This window comes from Zosterops lateralis, assembly GCF_965231275.1.
Source record: "Zosterops lateralis genome assembly, chromosome: 3".
Lineage (NCBI taxonomy): Eukaryota > Metazoa > Chordata > Aves > Passeriformes > Zosteropidae > Zosterops > Zosterops lateralis.
Window position 1 is genome coordinate 92,200,026 of NC_139764.1, and position 13,632 is coordinate 92,213,657.

General features: G+C 32.7%; 1 protein-coding gene across 1 annotated transcript in view; it reads left to right on the top strand.

Annotated features, from left to right (window-relative positions):
* Positions 1 to 13,632, top strand: part of CSMD1 (CUB and Sushi multiple domains 1) — a 1,076,561-nt gene that overhangs the window by 1,030,553 nt on the left and 32,376 nt on the right. Inside the window, exons 55-57 of the mRNA XM_083857383.1 lie at positions 6,152 to 6,340; positions 8,032 to 8,205; positions 12,161 to 12,343. Coding sequence (XP_083713509.1) covers positions 6,152 to 6,340; positions 8,032 to 8,205; positions 12,161 to 12,343 — 546 coding nt within the window. The remainder of the gene's footprint in view (positions 1 to 6,151; positions 6,341 to 8,031; positions 8,206 to 12,160; positions 12,344 to 13,632) is intronic.

Genomic DNA, 13,632 nt, shown 5'->3' on the forward strand with positions numbered 1-13,632 from the left:
GAAAAAAACCTTTCTGATGGCAGCTGATAGAAAGGTGGGAGAGATTGAGACTTGTAACCAATTCTTCTCATCCAAACATAAAGCAACTCTGAATTAAGTAGTTTTCCATCTATGGTGGAGTCAAGGATCTGTATAAACTGAAAAATGCATTTTGGTCAGTTTTGCTTTTTCCAAAGTCAGAGGCCTTTGTTGTGACTTATTTATATTTAAATATCAGATGTACCTAATCTGTTCATATTTGATGGTATGTTGGCATTCTTCAGAAGGACAACTTGCACTTGAGTAAGTTTCCTGTATAAGGAGGTGAGGTGCCATGGGAGATGCCATACAGTGTCTGAGATATTTACGTGATCTGGAAGAGATGCCTCCCTCTGGAGTGAAATCAGTGTGGAGATCAGGCAAAGGCACTTCAAAAGGTAGTAGAAACATCTTTTGTGGCAACTGAAGAGTTCCTCATCCAGGTGAAAAACTATGCCCAGATTAAAAAAGGATTGGAAGAAAAAGACTTTAAGTCATGATCCCAGAGTTTATAGTAGTCTGAAAAAAGCTATGTACCAATATGTACTAGTTGTTCATAGATGCCCAAAAATGAATTTCGCATACAGAGAACACAAGAGAAATATCACAGTAAATAGTGTATCTTTCTCGTCAGTTGATACCAGCTGTTGTGATACCTGGCAAAATATGAGAAGTTTTCATTTTTGTTTATTTTTGACTTTGCATCGACCTTTACTAAAATTCCATTTACTGACAATTTTGTCATCATTCTTTCACAAGCAGAGCTTTATTTCTTTTTATAGACAACATTTTTGAAAACTTGTCGTAAAAACAGAGTGAATTCTCTACTCTTTCTTCACTCTGGAGTGTCAGTCCATAAACATATTCTTTTCCCATTAAAAATGTTTAAAAATACTGTTGATCAGATACGAAAGTTTATAAGAGAAGCTTAAGATTGTTTCTGTCAAGAAAAAAAGAAAAGAGTGAGAACAAGAAACTAAATACTGTGAATGATGTACTTTTTGATGATCATTCAACTTTTTAATAGAAAGCTTCCCTCGAGGACTCTGACATGGTCTTTTAACTTCTTTGTCCTCAAGGGTTTAAATCTACTCAGTGTGAGATTCCAAAGTTATCAGGGCAGACTTGGAGTATTCTCCAGCTTTTCTCAGAAGACTAAACCAAGACTGACAAAATTCATTTCCCATGCAACTCTTGACAGATGTCATTGAGAGAATGCAATCTCCATCTACTCTAACTGTGATTTACAATTGAGTCCCCAGGGTGAAAGGCAATTGGGGAAAATACTGCCTTTCACAGAACCTGAGTTCTGTATGCCAGCCAACTCAAATTCTTTTCTAAAGTACTCCTTACTGCAGCTCTTCTTAGCAACAGCACACTTGTGTATATATTTAAAAACTGATAGCTGATCTTAAGTGGCACTGCGGGCATAATTGTGGTTACTTTTTAACTTGAGGGATCGTATTCTCTGCATAATCATTTGATAAGACTTCATTTATGATGCAAGAATTTTGTTCACAGAGCGCATGCTTAAATTATGCATTTGGTGACTGTTTTGTATTTCATTCATCACTGAGCTGTCTAAACAGATACTACTGGTATTGGAGTGAAAACTCTGTATCACACAGAAAAATTGATACTTTGGGACCGCAATATATTCCTTGAACATTCCATATTTCTGGCCTGCATGGAGAATTAACTTCTTCTGTTCTCCCTATTGACTTGCAAAAATAGTTCAATTAGAATTGCTTTTTGGTAGCTTTGGGCCAGTGTATCTTCATGAAACAAAGCTCCTTTTAATTTCTAATACTGACTTTCCATAGGCGAACTTGGCACCGTTACCTGTTAAACCAAAGATTTAATTTGAAGCAGTTATGTTTAACTTTTTTTAATGTTAATAATCTCAACTTCACTAAAAAAAGGGACAGCTCTTGTGAATGCTGGTTAAAAATGAAACCTAGAGAAAATTTTGAGTAATCCATAGGATGATAAGAATATTTGAAAATAATTGTATTCATAAATCTACAAAACCTTCAATAAATGTGAGAATTTTTCAACATGCATCAGATTTTTCTTCTGTTTCAATAGAATATTCTGAGAATAAAATGGAAATAATTGGAGCTATTACTTTCAATGGTGCCTTTCAACTAATCTAGTGCATATTTGAGTTCAATAACAATGATTTTCCCTAAATTGCAGTGAAAAAGAAACATTTTTTGGTTTTTCTTTTGAACAAATTCTAAAATGGCGTTTCACTGCTTATTTTACTGCTTTTTCCTTTACATAATTTCTATCTATACTGTATTTCACTGTTTATCACTTTGATCTAGAAATAAAATAAGCATTCAACATTATAGGTAAAAAAATACTACTTTCTGATGTTCTGGAGTTCCAGCATCTCCTAAATGAGACTTCTATGTGACTGATAGTCTATGATGCAATGACAAGTTGTCGACATTTTTGCTCTGGAAGGCACTTTCTTTTGAAGGTTTATGCCTGTAGATCCATACTGTCCTCCCCATTCCATCAAAGAGAATACCAGAGCATCTGCAATGTCATTCTCGGACAAAACAACAATAACAGCAAAAAAAAACCCAAACCAAACCAAATCAGCAAACAAAACCCCCAAAACAAATGAACCCCAAATCCCTAAAACTACCAAACAAAACTACCCAAAAATCTCACCAGAAAGTAAACTAAAAATATAGATTGCATGGAGGAAGATTCTTTTGACATCATAAGAACCTTATCCAATAAACAGTATGAATGTTGTCCTATAGATTGAAAAAAATTCAGTAGTATCTCTTGTCATGCAAATTTCCACTAGTTTTGTGTATTCATTAATGAAATTTTACTGTTAAAGTGTATGTCCTGTCTAAGCTATGTATGCCCAGTGTTTAGTGCTATCTTCCTGAGCCAAAACAAACCTGGATGATATTAAATGCAGGCTACTAAAAATGTACTGTGTGTATGATCTGTACTGTGGATCTCTGTGAGTACAGCAAGGAGTCCCATTTGTACCAGGATAAAATTTCTAATACAAAAAAAAATTTAAATATTATTGATGTATTGATAAACTGATATTAATTCACCTTTATTACTATTAGCAGAGGAATGTAATTATTATTTTTCCACAGGATTTTTCATATATTATTTACAGCCATAAAGCACAATTCCATCTTTTTTTTATCTGTATCATTTAAGGGAAGAGCTACCCTTGAAAGAGTAGTTGCTACAACAGGTAGATATCAGTGGAATGGAAAAAATGTTATTTTGCCATGGTAATTTTTGATATGCAGTTCCATTGCAAGATGGGGCACTGATCAGAACATGGATATAGGTCTTGAGATGACCTGAATTCTGTTCTCTACCAGTATAAATATTCCATACAATCCTGGACTTTATTTATTTATATGATTGATCACAATGGTGGTATTGTGTAATTGTGAGATTGGGAATCAAATTACCATAAAAAAAAATTTATCTAAATAGAAAGATTTTGAAATATTCACTTCTGTGTTTGAAATTAAATTTATCTTTATTTTTAAATTAAACAGTGCCTGGCACGGGAGCTGAATTGGTCCTACTTATTTAGATGATTTTTCATTTGAACCAAGTGCCACATTCACAGGAATTGTTTGGAGCATGGACAGGAGGATCATTCTTCATGAGCAGTTTAGAGAAATTCACCCTGCTCTGGAGGGTAACAGCACACAATGGCATCGACTGAGCCACTGTCTACTGGCCTCATGCCAGAGAACAAGTGCTGGCTTTTTTTAATTCACATTGATACAGATGTGTATTCAGAGGTTTAGGAATGTCTATACATTTATGTGTAAAAATTAAGTTTAAGGATGTGTTTGTATAAGGCAACTTATAACTATGCAGAGGATGCAGGCTAGTTCCAAAAGCAGAAACTTTACAGCAGCATCTACCCAGCACCATACCATGTATAATTGCCTAGGAAACAGGGTTAATTAGGATGCAGCTTGTGCTGCTTCTGGGAACTGTGCTAGTTTCTGTAAGAAAGGATTGCACTGTGAGTTCAGAAATATGAGCTCCTTCAGATCTAGCTTAATGTTTTGGTAAGGCATCCTGTCAGTGGTCTGTACATTTTACAGACTTTCATACGTCTGTTCTCTAATGATAGTTATGCTGCCAGTATGAGAATTAGACTTAGCTGACAAAGATGAGTAACTATGGAAAAAAAACAGTAACAAAGAATGTGTCATGCAAAAAGAAAAAGGATTTTGTCTTGAAAATACTCTTAAATAGAGACCCCCAGAAGAAAGAATTTTTGGAGTACTTCAAAGCAAGTACAGAGACACAGACTTCCACATCCAAAATTTTCGCAACTTTCAAAGAGCAGTACTTGATATTTTTACCTGTCTTATGGGACAGTAAAAAGAAGTCAAGAGCTAAGAAGAGGTTTATTTCTGTTGGTGAAATCTTGTGTAAACACATATTTATTTAACCTCCATATATCTGATTCTTGTATAAAATGTTATGGAAATTCATGGAAATCCTATGAATGGAGATCCTTGAAATGGATTTCATGGAAATCCTAATGGTTACAGTTAGGAGACTAATATTTTATTACTGCTCAGGAACATAAAATAAAAAAAATCTCTTTCATTGAACATAATAATTCTATGTAATACCTTTCTAATGTTTTGTATAAATTATTGTAATACCTAATTTTTAAAAATATATTTGACTTTTCTGTGTAATTGTTTTGTCAGTGCTTTTAATAACAATTGGTACATGAAAAATGGGTTTCTTTATGCCAAAAAGAGTAATTTTTATTAAGAAAACTTTAGATTCCTATGGACATTCTTTAGACTTAGGTATATATTTATTCAGAATTGTGAGGTTAAAATTATTAAAATTTAACACTTTTAGGAGTGTAGCTTTAAAAGATAAGGATAAATAAATTAAAACTGGAATTCGCACCAAATTAAATTTTAGAATGTTAGAATTCTTCTAAAATCCTGATACTTTTTAGCTGATTGAATAAAATGTCCCTTCGATGAATGAATATTTGGACAAGCTGCCTATTTCTAGTGTAATATCTGATCTGCATATTTAAATTTTATGTATGATAAAACTTAAGCTTTTGAATAAAAGTTATTCAGCAGTAAAAAGCAGTCTACTAGGGACTATGTATATCTTACCTCTGAAATTATAATCTTATCTATATTCTTCTCCATTGATTTATTTTTCACAAAAATTGATTTGAACTGGATGACATACTTGAAAGATAGACCGTGTGGTTCTTGGACGAGCTTTAATTTAAGATACTAATAATATTTTAAGTCTTTTTTTTTTTTTTTTTTTTTTTAATAGTGTTATCTTCAGAATGAAGACAGGGAGGGGTGGAGTAGGTACTTATAAGTTATCATATGGTTTTCAGATTAACAGACAGCAAAATTGTGTGTTTGAACAAGTCCCTTCCAACACAGGCTGTCAAATGCTTCTATGACCCTACAGTCCCTGCAGACTATAAAATGAAGAAGTGGGGAGGGTAGCTATGCTTTATACAAAAACTAAACAGTCATGAAAATCCATAATTTTTTTAGGTTTTTAATAGCTGTCTGAAAAAATTACTTCATGCTTTTTGATGCTTACCCTCAGTTCTGCTCCCCTATCGAGCATTTGATTTTTCACTGTCTTCCTTTTCCTGTTCTACACATTAATAGCAGAAAACATCCTTTATATTTGAGGCAAATTTTCTCTTTTGAGGAAATTAATAAAAAAGAAAATGTCAAAGTATTATTTAGAATATAGACTGTTCCTTCACATAAAAATTATGTAGAAGACCAAACTAAGCCTATCAAGGGAATGATAAAAAATTCCTTCAAATTCTCTTTCATTTTTGAACCACTTGTATACTTGATATTATGTATCTTGTCCAAGACTATTAAAAGAATTGGAGTAAAACTGTAGTATTACTTGCAAAGCAAAAAGATCTAGATCTTACTTACTCAATATTTTTGATATTTAAGTCAAATAAAACCTACAAAGGAACCATAGATGAACCACAGTCACGAGCTGGTAGTGAGGCAATGAGAATCATTGATACATTTATTATATTGCTGTTCTGCATCAGCAATGAATTTTGTTTGTCTTACAGTGGTGAACTGCTCTGATCCTGGCTTTGTGGAGAATGCAATTCGTCACGGACAGCAGAATTATCCTGAAAGTTTCAAATATGGAACAAGCGTGGCATACCATTGCAAGAAGGGCTTTTATCTCCTGGGGTCGTCTGCGCTGACCTGTAAAGCTAATGGGTTGTGGGATAGATCACTACCAAAGTGTTTGTGTAAGTATCCATTTGGTTGAATCAGTATTAAGGAGCTGTGCATGATTTTAAATCATGATAGAAAAAAAGAAGTGTGGCCATCTATTAAAGAGCAAAGTGGACTTTAAGATCAATACATTGCAAATTGTACATCTCAGTATGAAAACATTAAGACAAAATATCATGCAACTTAACATTACTAAAAAGGTGTTTCCAGGGGACTGTGGAACTATTATTTCAAATGCCAGAAAGTCAACATTAATTTCCCCTATTGGTGAATTGTTAAAGTATCTGGAAACAGCTAGGGAAATCTAAAATTATTATTTATTTGGTTTAATTTAGAATAATACCCTGAGACTATTAATGCCTGTATCACATATTTATATATTTTTCATAGTCATTGTAGTGTATGTGTGAGAACAAATCTGGGAAGTTTTGTACAGAAAAAATTTGCTCAAGAAGGCCTTTTTATAACATCACTTCATATTTCCTCCATCACTTTCTCCTCAGAGAGAGAGGAATTTTTCTGGTGTTTCCTATGATGAGTAAGCTTCATAGCTTTACAAAATAACAATTTGCCTGAGTTTAATTTCCATTGAGTTATTTTCCTTCTCTGATCACTATTAATTTGCTGACATGATTTCTGATTTGGAATGCAATTATAAGAAGTAGTAAATGAAATTAAAGTATATTTTAATTTGAAACACATCAGATGATTTAAAAGTTTTCACTTAACATAATTTTTACTATAATTATTTATTTCATAAATAATAAATTTATTCATAAATAAATTCATAAGTTTATTTACATTTATATGTATAAGTATATATGCCAGTATATTTATATATATATATACCAGAGCAAGAAATGTCACTTAAGTTGGTGAATTTATTTCTTTATTATGCTTTTCATACTACTATATGTCTAATATGACCAAAGCAGTTTTCTTTTTTTTTTTTTCACAAACAATCTATGCTTTCAATGTCTGCCAATAAGAGCTATAACCTGAAAATTTGGTTTATTCACATTTCAGTAGTAAAATAATTAGGAAAAATGCACCATTTTAAATACAAAATAGCTGCATTTTTAATTTTTTTTTTTAATTTTGGCAAGAATATTTACTGGTGCAAGCATGTTCCTTACTTCTTGTATCTTAGAAAAATAAATATGATTTACAATTATAAAAATTATCAGTAATCTATTTTCCTCTTGCTAACTCTAGTTCATCACATTGCTATAATAATATTACTGAATAAATATTTTATTTCACTTTGCAGCTTAAACTATAGCTAGTTCTAAGATACAATAAAGCTACTTACATTATCATATCTGCAATATATAAGCACAGTACAGCAATAGCCTTATTTAGTGTCTTCTTTCCTATTGCTAACCAAAATAAGGTGTACTTCATAAGGAAATATCATGAACAGAAATGATTGAGGAAAGAAATCTATATATTTTTAGAGAAAGGCTAAACTGGATAGGCTAGTTTTATACATAGTTTTGTGTTTAATCTTACATGACCAATCTTAAATGACCGATCTATAGCATCTATAAACCATCTATAGCAACAAGAAAACCGAAGCTATGTAAGAGTTGAAATCCAGACAGATATGTATGTCTTGTGGAACCAGCTTTGTATTTAAAGGTTGTAAGAGATTTTTTCTGTGCTATGAGTACATCTCATAATATTGTGTTTTTACCTTTGTTAGCCATTTCTTGTGGACATCCTGGGGTACCTGCAAATGCAATTCTTTCAGGAGACAAATTTACATATGGCTCCATAGTTCACTATTCTTGCACAGCGGGTCGAAGGCTCATAGGAAATTCTACGAGGGAGTGCCAGGAAGACAGCCACTGGAGTGGGACTCTCCCTCACTGTTCAGGTACTTCTACCAACCATTATCTGAATGTCACCTTGTCATGAATAAGGCTATTCTCACACGGTTTTTTAGTAAATACTTGTTTTGTTTATTTTCCAGTTATACTTTAATTTCACCAATAGCCACTCTGCTGTATCACACCCATTTACTGAAATATTCTCATAATCATCTCATTCTCTTTGTCATTATTTCACAACTTCACTCCTCAGCCACATGCTCTAGTTGTATACTGCAGTGTATAGTAGATGCAGCAAAAGGGCATTTCAAACCTGGACAAGTTTTGCTTAAAAAGGATATATGTGATGCATTACATTTTTATGAACACTTTGTGTAAACAAAGGTTGTTACATGAGAAAATTTTGATTAAAAATTCCACAAAAAAGTATTAAGGTAAACTTTGTAGATTTTGCTCCTCTTTTCTCTTGCAGAAATATACTTTATTATTGTCACAACGTGCAAACACTATAAATGTCTGACATGTTCTTGGTGCTGTCAGGAAGTACAGAAACCGTTTATCCTCTCCTAGACTATGCAAATCTAGAAGAAGCCATAAAACATCACACAGTTTTGTTGAAGTGAAGAGTTCAGGGGAGGATTGGCTCCTAAGGACATAAACAGCATATTAATAGCTTTCGTAAGGGAAACAAGTATACACACTTTGGTATACAAAAATCAAATACCTGAATGGTTTAAGAAGAAAATTTCCTAGTAAGAAAATTTTTCATAATTACCCTTTATACAGTCTTATAACTTCCCTTGAACTATTAGACATGCCCACTGTTGAGCTGATGTGATTCCATGTGGTTCGATTCAGATTTGACCTAATTTAAATAGGTGTAAGGTACTTTGAATTATTTTCAGTATTTTGAAAAAGATCTGAATAAGTGTTCATTGAAAATGGTCCATTTATGAGCTGCAAGGATGATTATGCAAGGACGCTGAGCAGAATTTGAAATAATGAGAAAAGGAAGTGAATTTAAATCACTACTGTTTCTTTTCTGTTCTCTCTTGCTCAAGGAGGAAAGTTTAGATTCTTCTTATACTGCTCACTGGCATCGTGGTCTCTATGCCTAGACCTGAAAGGCATCACTGCACAACAAGAAATTTTTTCTTGCTTATCTTAAACTCACATTTATGTCACTTTCACCTTTTTATCCAGCATAATATCCCAGATCTGAAATTGCTGGAATTGATCTGAAGACTTGAATAGTTGGATAACAATCTAGTGCTGTTATCCAACATTTCTCACCACAAGCAAAAATCTCATGTTGGTGGAGAGAAATTTTAATTGCTAATAATTTACTCTTCAGATATCTTCAGTCATTAATATGACAGTATTTTTATAGACTCATAGATTATGAAAACATTCAAAAGCCCTGCACTCATGTCTTATGGTGAGGAAAATATGTCTACTGTAACTAAAACATTGTTACTAATGCAGAATTAAATTTTCTGACTTTGAACACAATGGGTCACCATCTTGAGAGCAAGATGATTCCCTAGGGAAATGAAAATGTCTCTATTGGCTAAATGTAAAAAAAGCAAAGAAAAACTCCTCCCCCCAAAGAAGCCAAAGAAAACCCAAAAGGTGTCTCGTTTCTCTAAGGTATTGAGGATTGTAAAACGAACTACACTTTCCAAGTTAGATATTCAGGAGATTAATCCATCAAAATACAGTATGAATAATTCATTGTCATAATGTCAGTGAAAGAATGATTTTGCCCAGGATGACTGAGAACTCTAATTGGTTTTATACTTCAGGGATATGAAAAACAGTCCAAATATAATGTTTAAAACCTGTAGTCTCTTTCAGAATGGGATTAATTTCTTTTTTACGTATTAATATATGTTTGAATGCCTGATGGGTCTATGATGATATAAATATGATCTCAGAGTTTGTTGTCACCTGAGACCTGTTGCAATGATGGACTTTTGTATCTTATGAATTAAGCAATAGTTGACATTTTTGTTTAAAATGACAGACCCATATTACAATAATGGATATTGAGTCTTCTACATTGCTAAATCAAAAGATGTCTGGACCTTCATGTTACTGTAACTGCCTTTGTCTATACCCTTTGACTATAAAATTTCATTGTTGCAGTTCAAATTTTCTCCAAGTCAAAACTAGGTATGTCCAAGAAAAATAAAATATCCAGTCATTCATCTGGAATAATTCCTTCAGCAAAATCCCAGAGCAGCTAAGACATCAAGTTTTCAGAATCATAGATCATTCTGCCCTGAAAAATCCCTTTGGGTTCACAAGCCAAAGTATGTGTGATTTATCTGTTTCATGACATAAACATGTCACAGTGGGAGCCTGAATCACACTCCTCATGTTATTTTATACATTTTAAGTAGACAGAATTGTGAAATAGTAATGTCTTAGAGTAAGTGGAAGCAGATAACATCCAGAGGCCACATCTGGACTTCTGCTTTAGCAGTGCCACGTCATAGGTCATGGATGACAATGCTTGGTCCCTGAGACCATTATACTCTTTGAATTGTCTCCAGATTAATTTTTATCCATCATAGCTGGCAGTTCATCAAACACACAAATACTTTGCAAGTTTGTGTGTTGGAGATAATCCTCAGCAGTCAGCTGGGAGGCAGCCACAGTGTTTTGGAAGAGTGAGTTTTACTGTACACAGAGAGACAGAATATACCAGCTGACTTCAGACACTCACACTGTTTATAGGCATGTATTTACACCAGGAAATCAAGGTCCAAATGCTGAAGGGCAGGGTGATGACCAATCTATTCTAGAAAAACCTAGTACTAAATGAAATTAACACAATGAAAACCCACAAGTTAGTCTTGAATTCTGGAACTGTCTTGGCCCCCTTTTATGTGAAATCATGACTGTATCCACTCATACTTGCTATAATCAAAACCTTATTATGCACACGTAATCGTGCTTTCTGACATACAAAAATTTTAATTTCTAAATTAAATATTTGAGTTTTCTCAAAAATTTGATTTTGTTTTTTCTTGTTTAGGATTTTATCCTTTATATGAGAGGGATGCCTATGAAGAAAACCCATTTAAGAATATACAGACTTAAAACTATTAAAATATTTACACATATTTTGAAAAAAAAATCAAAACAAAAATAAAATCAAAGCACAAAATCAAAACCTGTAGTTTCAAAGACTTTAAGTTTAGACATATAATTCAAAAGTGGGGAACACAGGATAATATTGCTCTTAACTGAAATGTAGACACAGAAGGATTTAGGAGATATACAATTTTATACCAAAATTTATAATAAATTTTTAATACTGAGACCATGCTTCCTTTACCATATTGTATAATATCTCCTGTAACAACCACACTATGTGATAAAGCACTCAAGTGACTCATCCAACTTATGAGAACATCTTTGAGAGCTTTGTCTTTCAACATGTTCCTCCTCTTCTAAATTTGTAACAAATTTTTGCATGGAAATTTAGAGGATGAGGAAAAATATGAGATATTTTCATTTTTGACAGATACAAGGGCAGAGCACTTTCTGTAGATATATGTATTTCAAATGCATTTTCTAAAAATTTGAATATGGTTCTCCTTACTCTTGCTGTTATTTAATTCTCATTATTAGAAGATATCATTGCAAGTCAAACAATATAATATAATATGTAGAAAATATTTCTATCAAAAAGCAATAGATTTGTTGAACTGGCAAAAAATGACAGGGGTGCTTCCTGTCTTCTGAATTACCTTTTTCCTTTTATTTTTTATCACATTCTGGGTTTAGGCCTGTATTAATCTGAGAAAAGAAGTAGGGCAAAATGATACATATTTTCATCTTTGGCTTTAGTTTCCCACCATAATATTGAAGAAAAGGGATTTCTTGTAATAGAAACAGTGCAGTAGCACTAACTGCAAGAGAGTAGTTTCACTGTCACTACATTTACACATAATGTCCCTGGCAATATCTGTGCTCTGTTGTGTTCTGCAGGAAATAATCCTGGTTTTTGTGATGATCCAGGAGTACCAGCTCATGGGTCTAGACTAGGGGATGAGTTCAAAACAAAAAGTCTGCTCCGTTTCTCATGTGAGATGGGTTATCAGCTGCGAGGGTCCGCAGAGCGAACGTGCTTGCTGAATGGCTCCTGGTCAGGTATACAGCCTGTGTGTGAAGGTAGGTATTGATACATTGGCATTTTGACACTCTTGACACACTTTCTAATGAATTTTTCTTCTTTGAAAAATTTTGTTAGCTGAAATATGCTTTCATAACATTCTGCAAAAAGGTAATATAAAAAAGTTTACAAGCAGTTCATATTTTGCTTGAAAACTTAAATCTGAACTGCTAAAGTTTTGGAATATTTATTTATAATAAGTTTGTGAGAGAATAATTTTAGTTAAAAAATAATTAGCCTGAAAATAAATAATAGATACCCAAGTTAAATGTAAGACTAAATAAATGCTTTGGATTGAAGATATGAAAATGGAGTAATAAATAAATCTGTCATCTTTTTTGTAACAATAAAATACTTTCATCTTCTCTTTCTATGTAATATCTATGCATCAAGTACTGAATAAATGATAAAATAAAGTTGCATACATGAATATATAAATTAGTATGAATTAATAAATCAATACATATTTCTCAAAAGAAGACTATTTACCAATGAGATATATTATGCTACTTCTTTCAGAAGAAATGCAGGAGTATTTCTGAAATTCACATTTTAGAATAAGATAAAAATACATAATAAGAGTTTTTATTTTTTTGTGCAGCCAAAATTGGAAAGCAGTAATAGAAGACTTAAATTCAGTTTTATAATGACTTCCCATTTTTCAAGAATGTTTGAAAAATTACTTTATCTAATTCATCAGAGTTGGTGGATTTTGAAGTATCTGTTGTCTCCTAAACTGAATGATAAAATGGAAGATAGAACAAAATATTTGTAACAATTTTTCTACCTACATGTTTTATTCTGAGAACAATTGGTTTTTTATAGTATTTTTCAGCACAGATTAGTCTTCTGTCAGTGCAGATATCATCAAAACTGTATAAAAATGGCAGTGGCAACAGGATCAGTATTTGAATCACTATTTTTGACAGAAAACTGAAGCTTTGCAGTATCCTTTCTACTTCCCTTACATGAAGATATTAAGGATAGTAGGACAGCAGAAGTCAGTGGCCATTATCAGTGTTTTAAATGCTGCTTTTTGCCCTTTTCATCATAGTGTTTGCTTCAACCTTCTGTTTTCAGTTGAAAAAAGAAAACCAAAAAGACCCCTCTTTTTTTCCATTTTTCTATAGTTCTTCAATTGTTTCCTATTTAATCTAAGGATGAGATTAGGAGAATACCTATTCATTCCTGCAAGTTCAATATCCACCCTGTTGAATTTTTCTCTTCACTATTTGAAACTTTTAAACTTAAAAATGATTAAAAATTGATTTAAAGAAGGCAGTAAGGT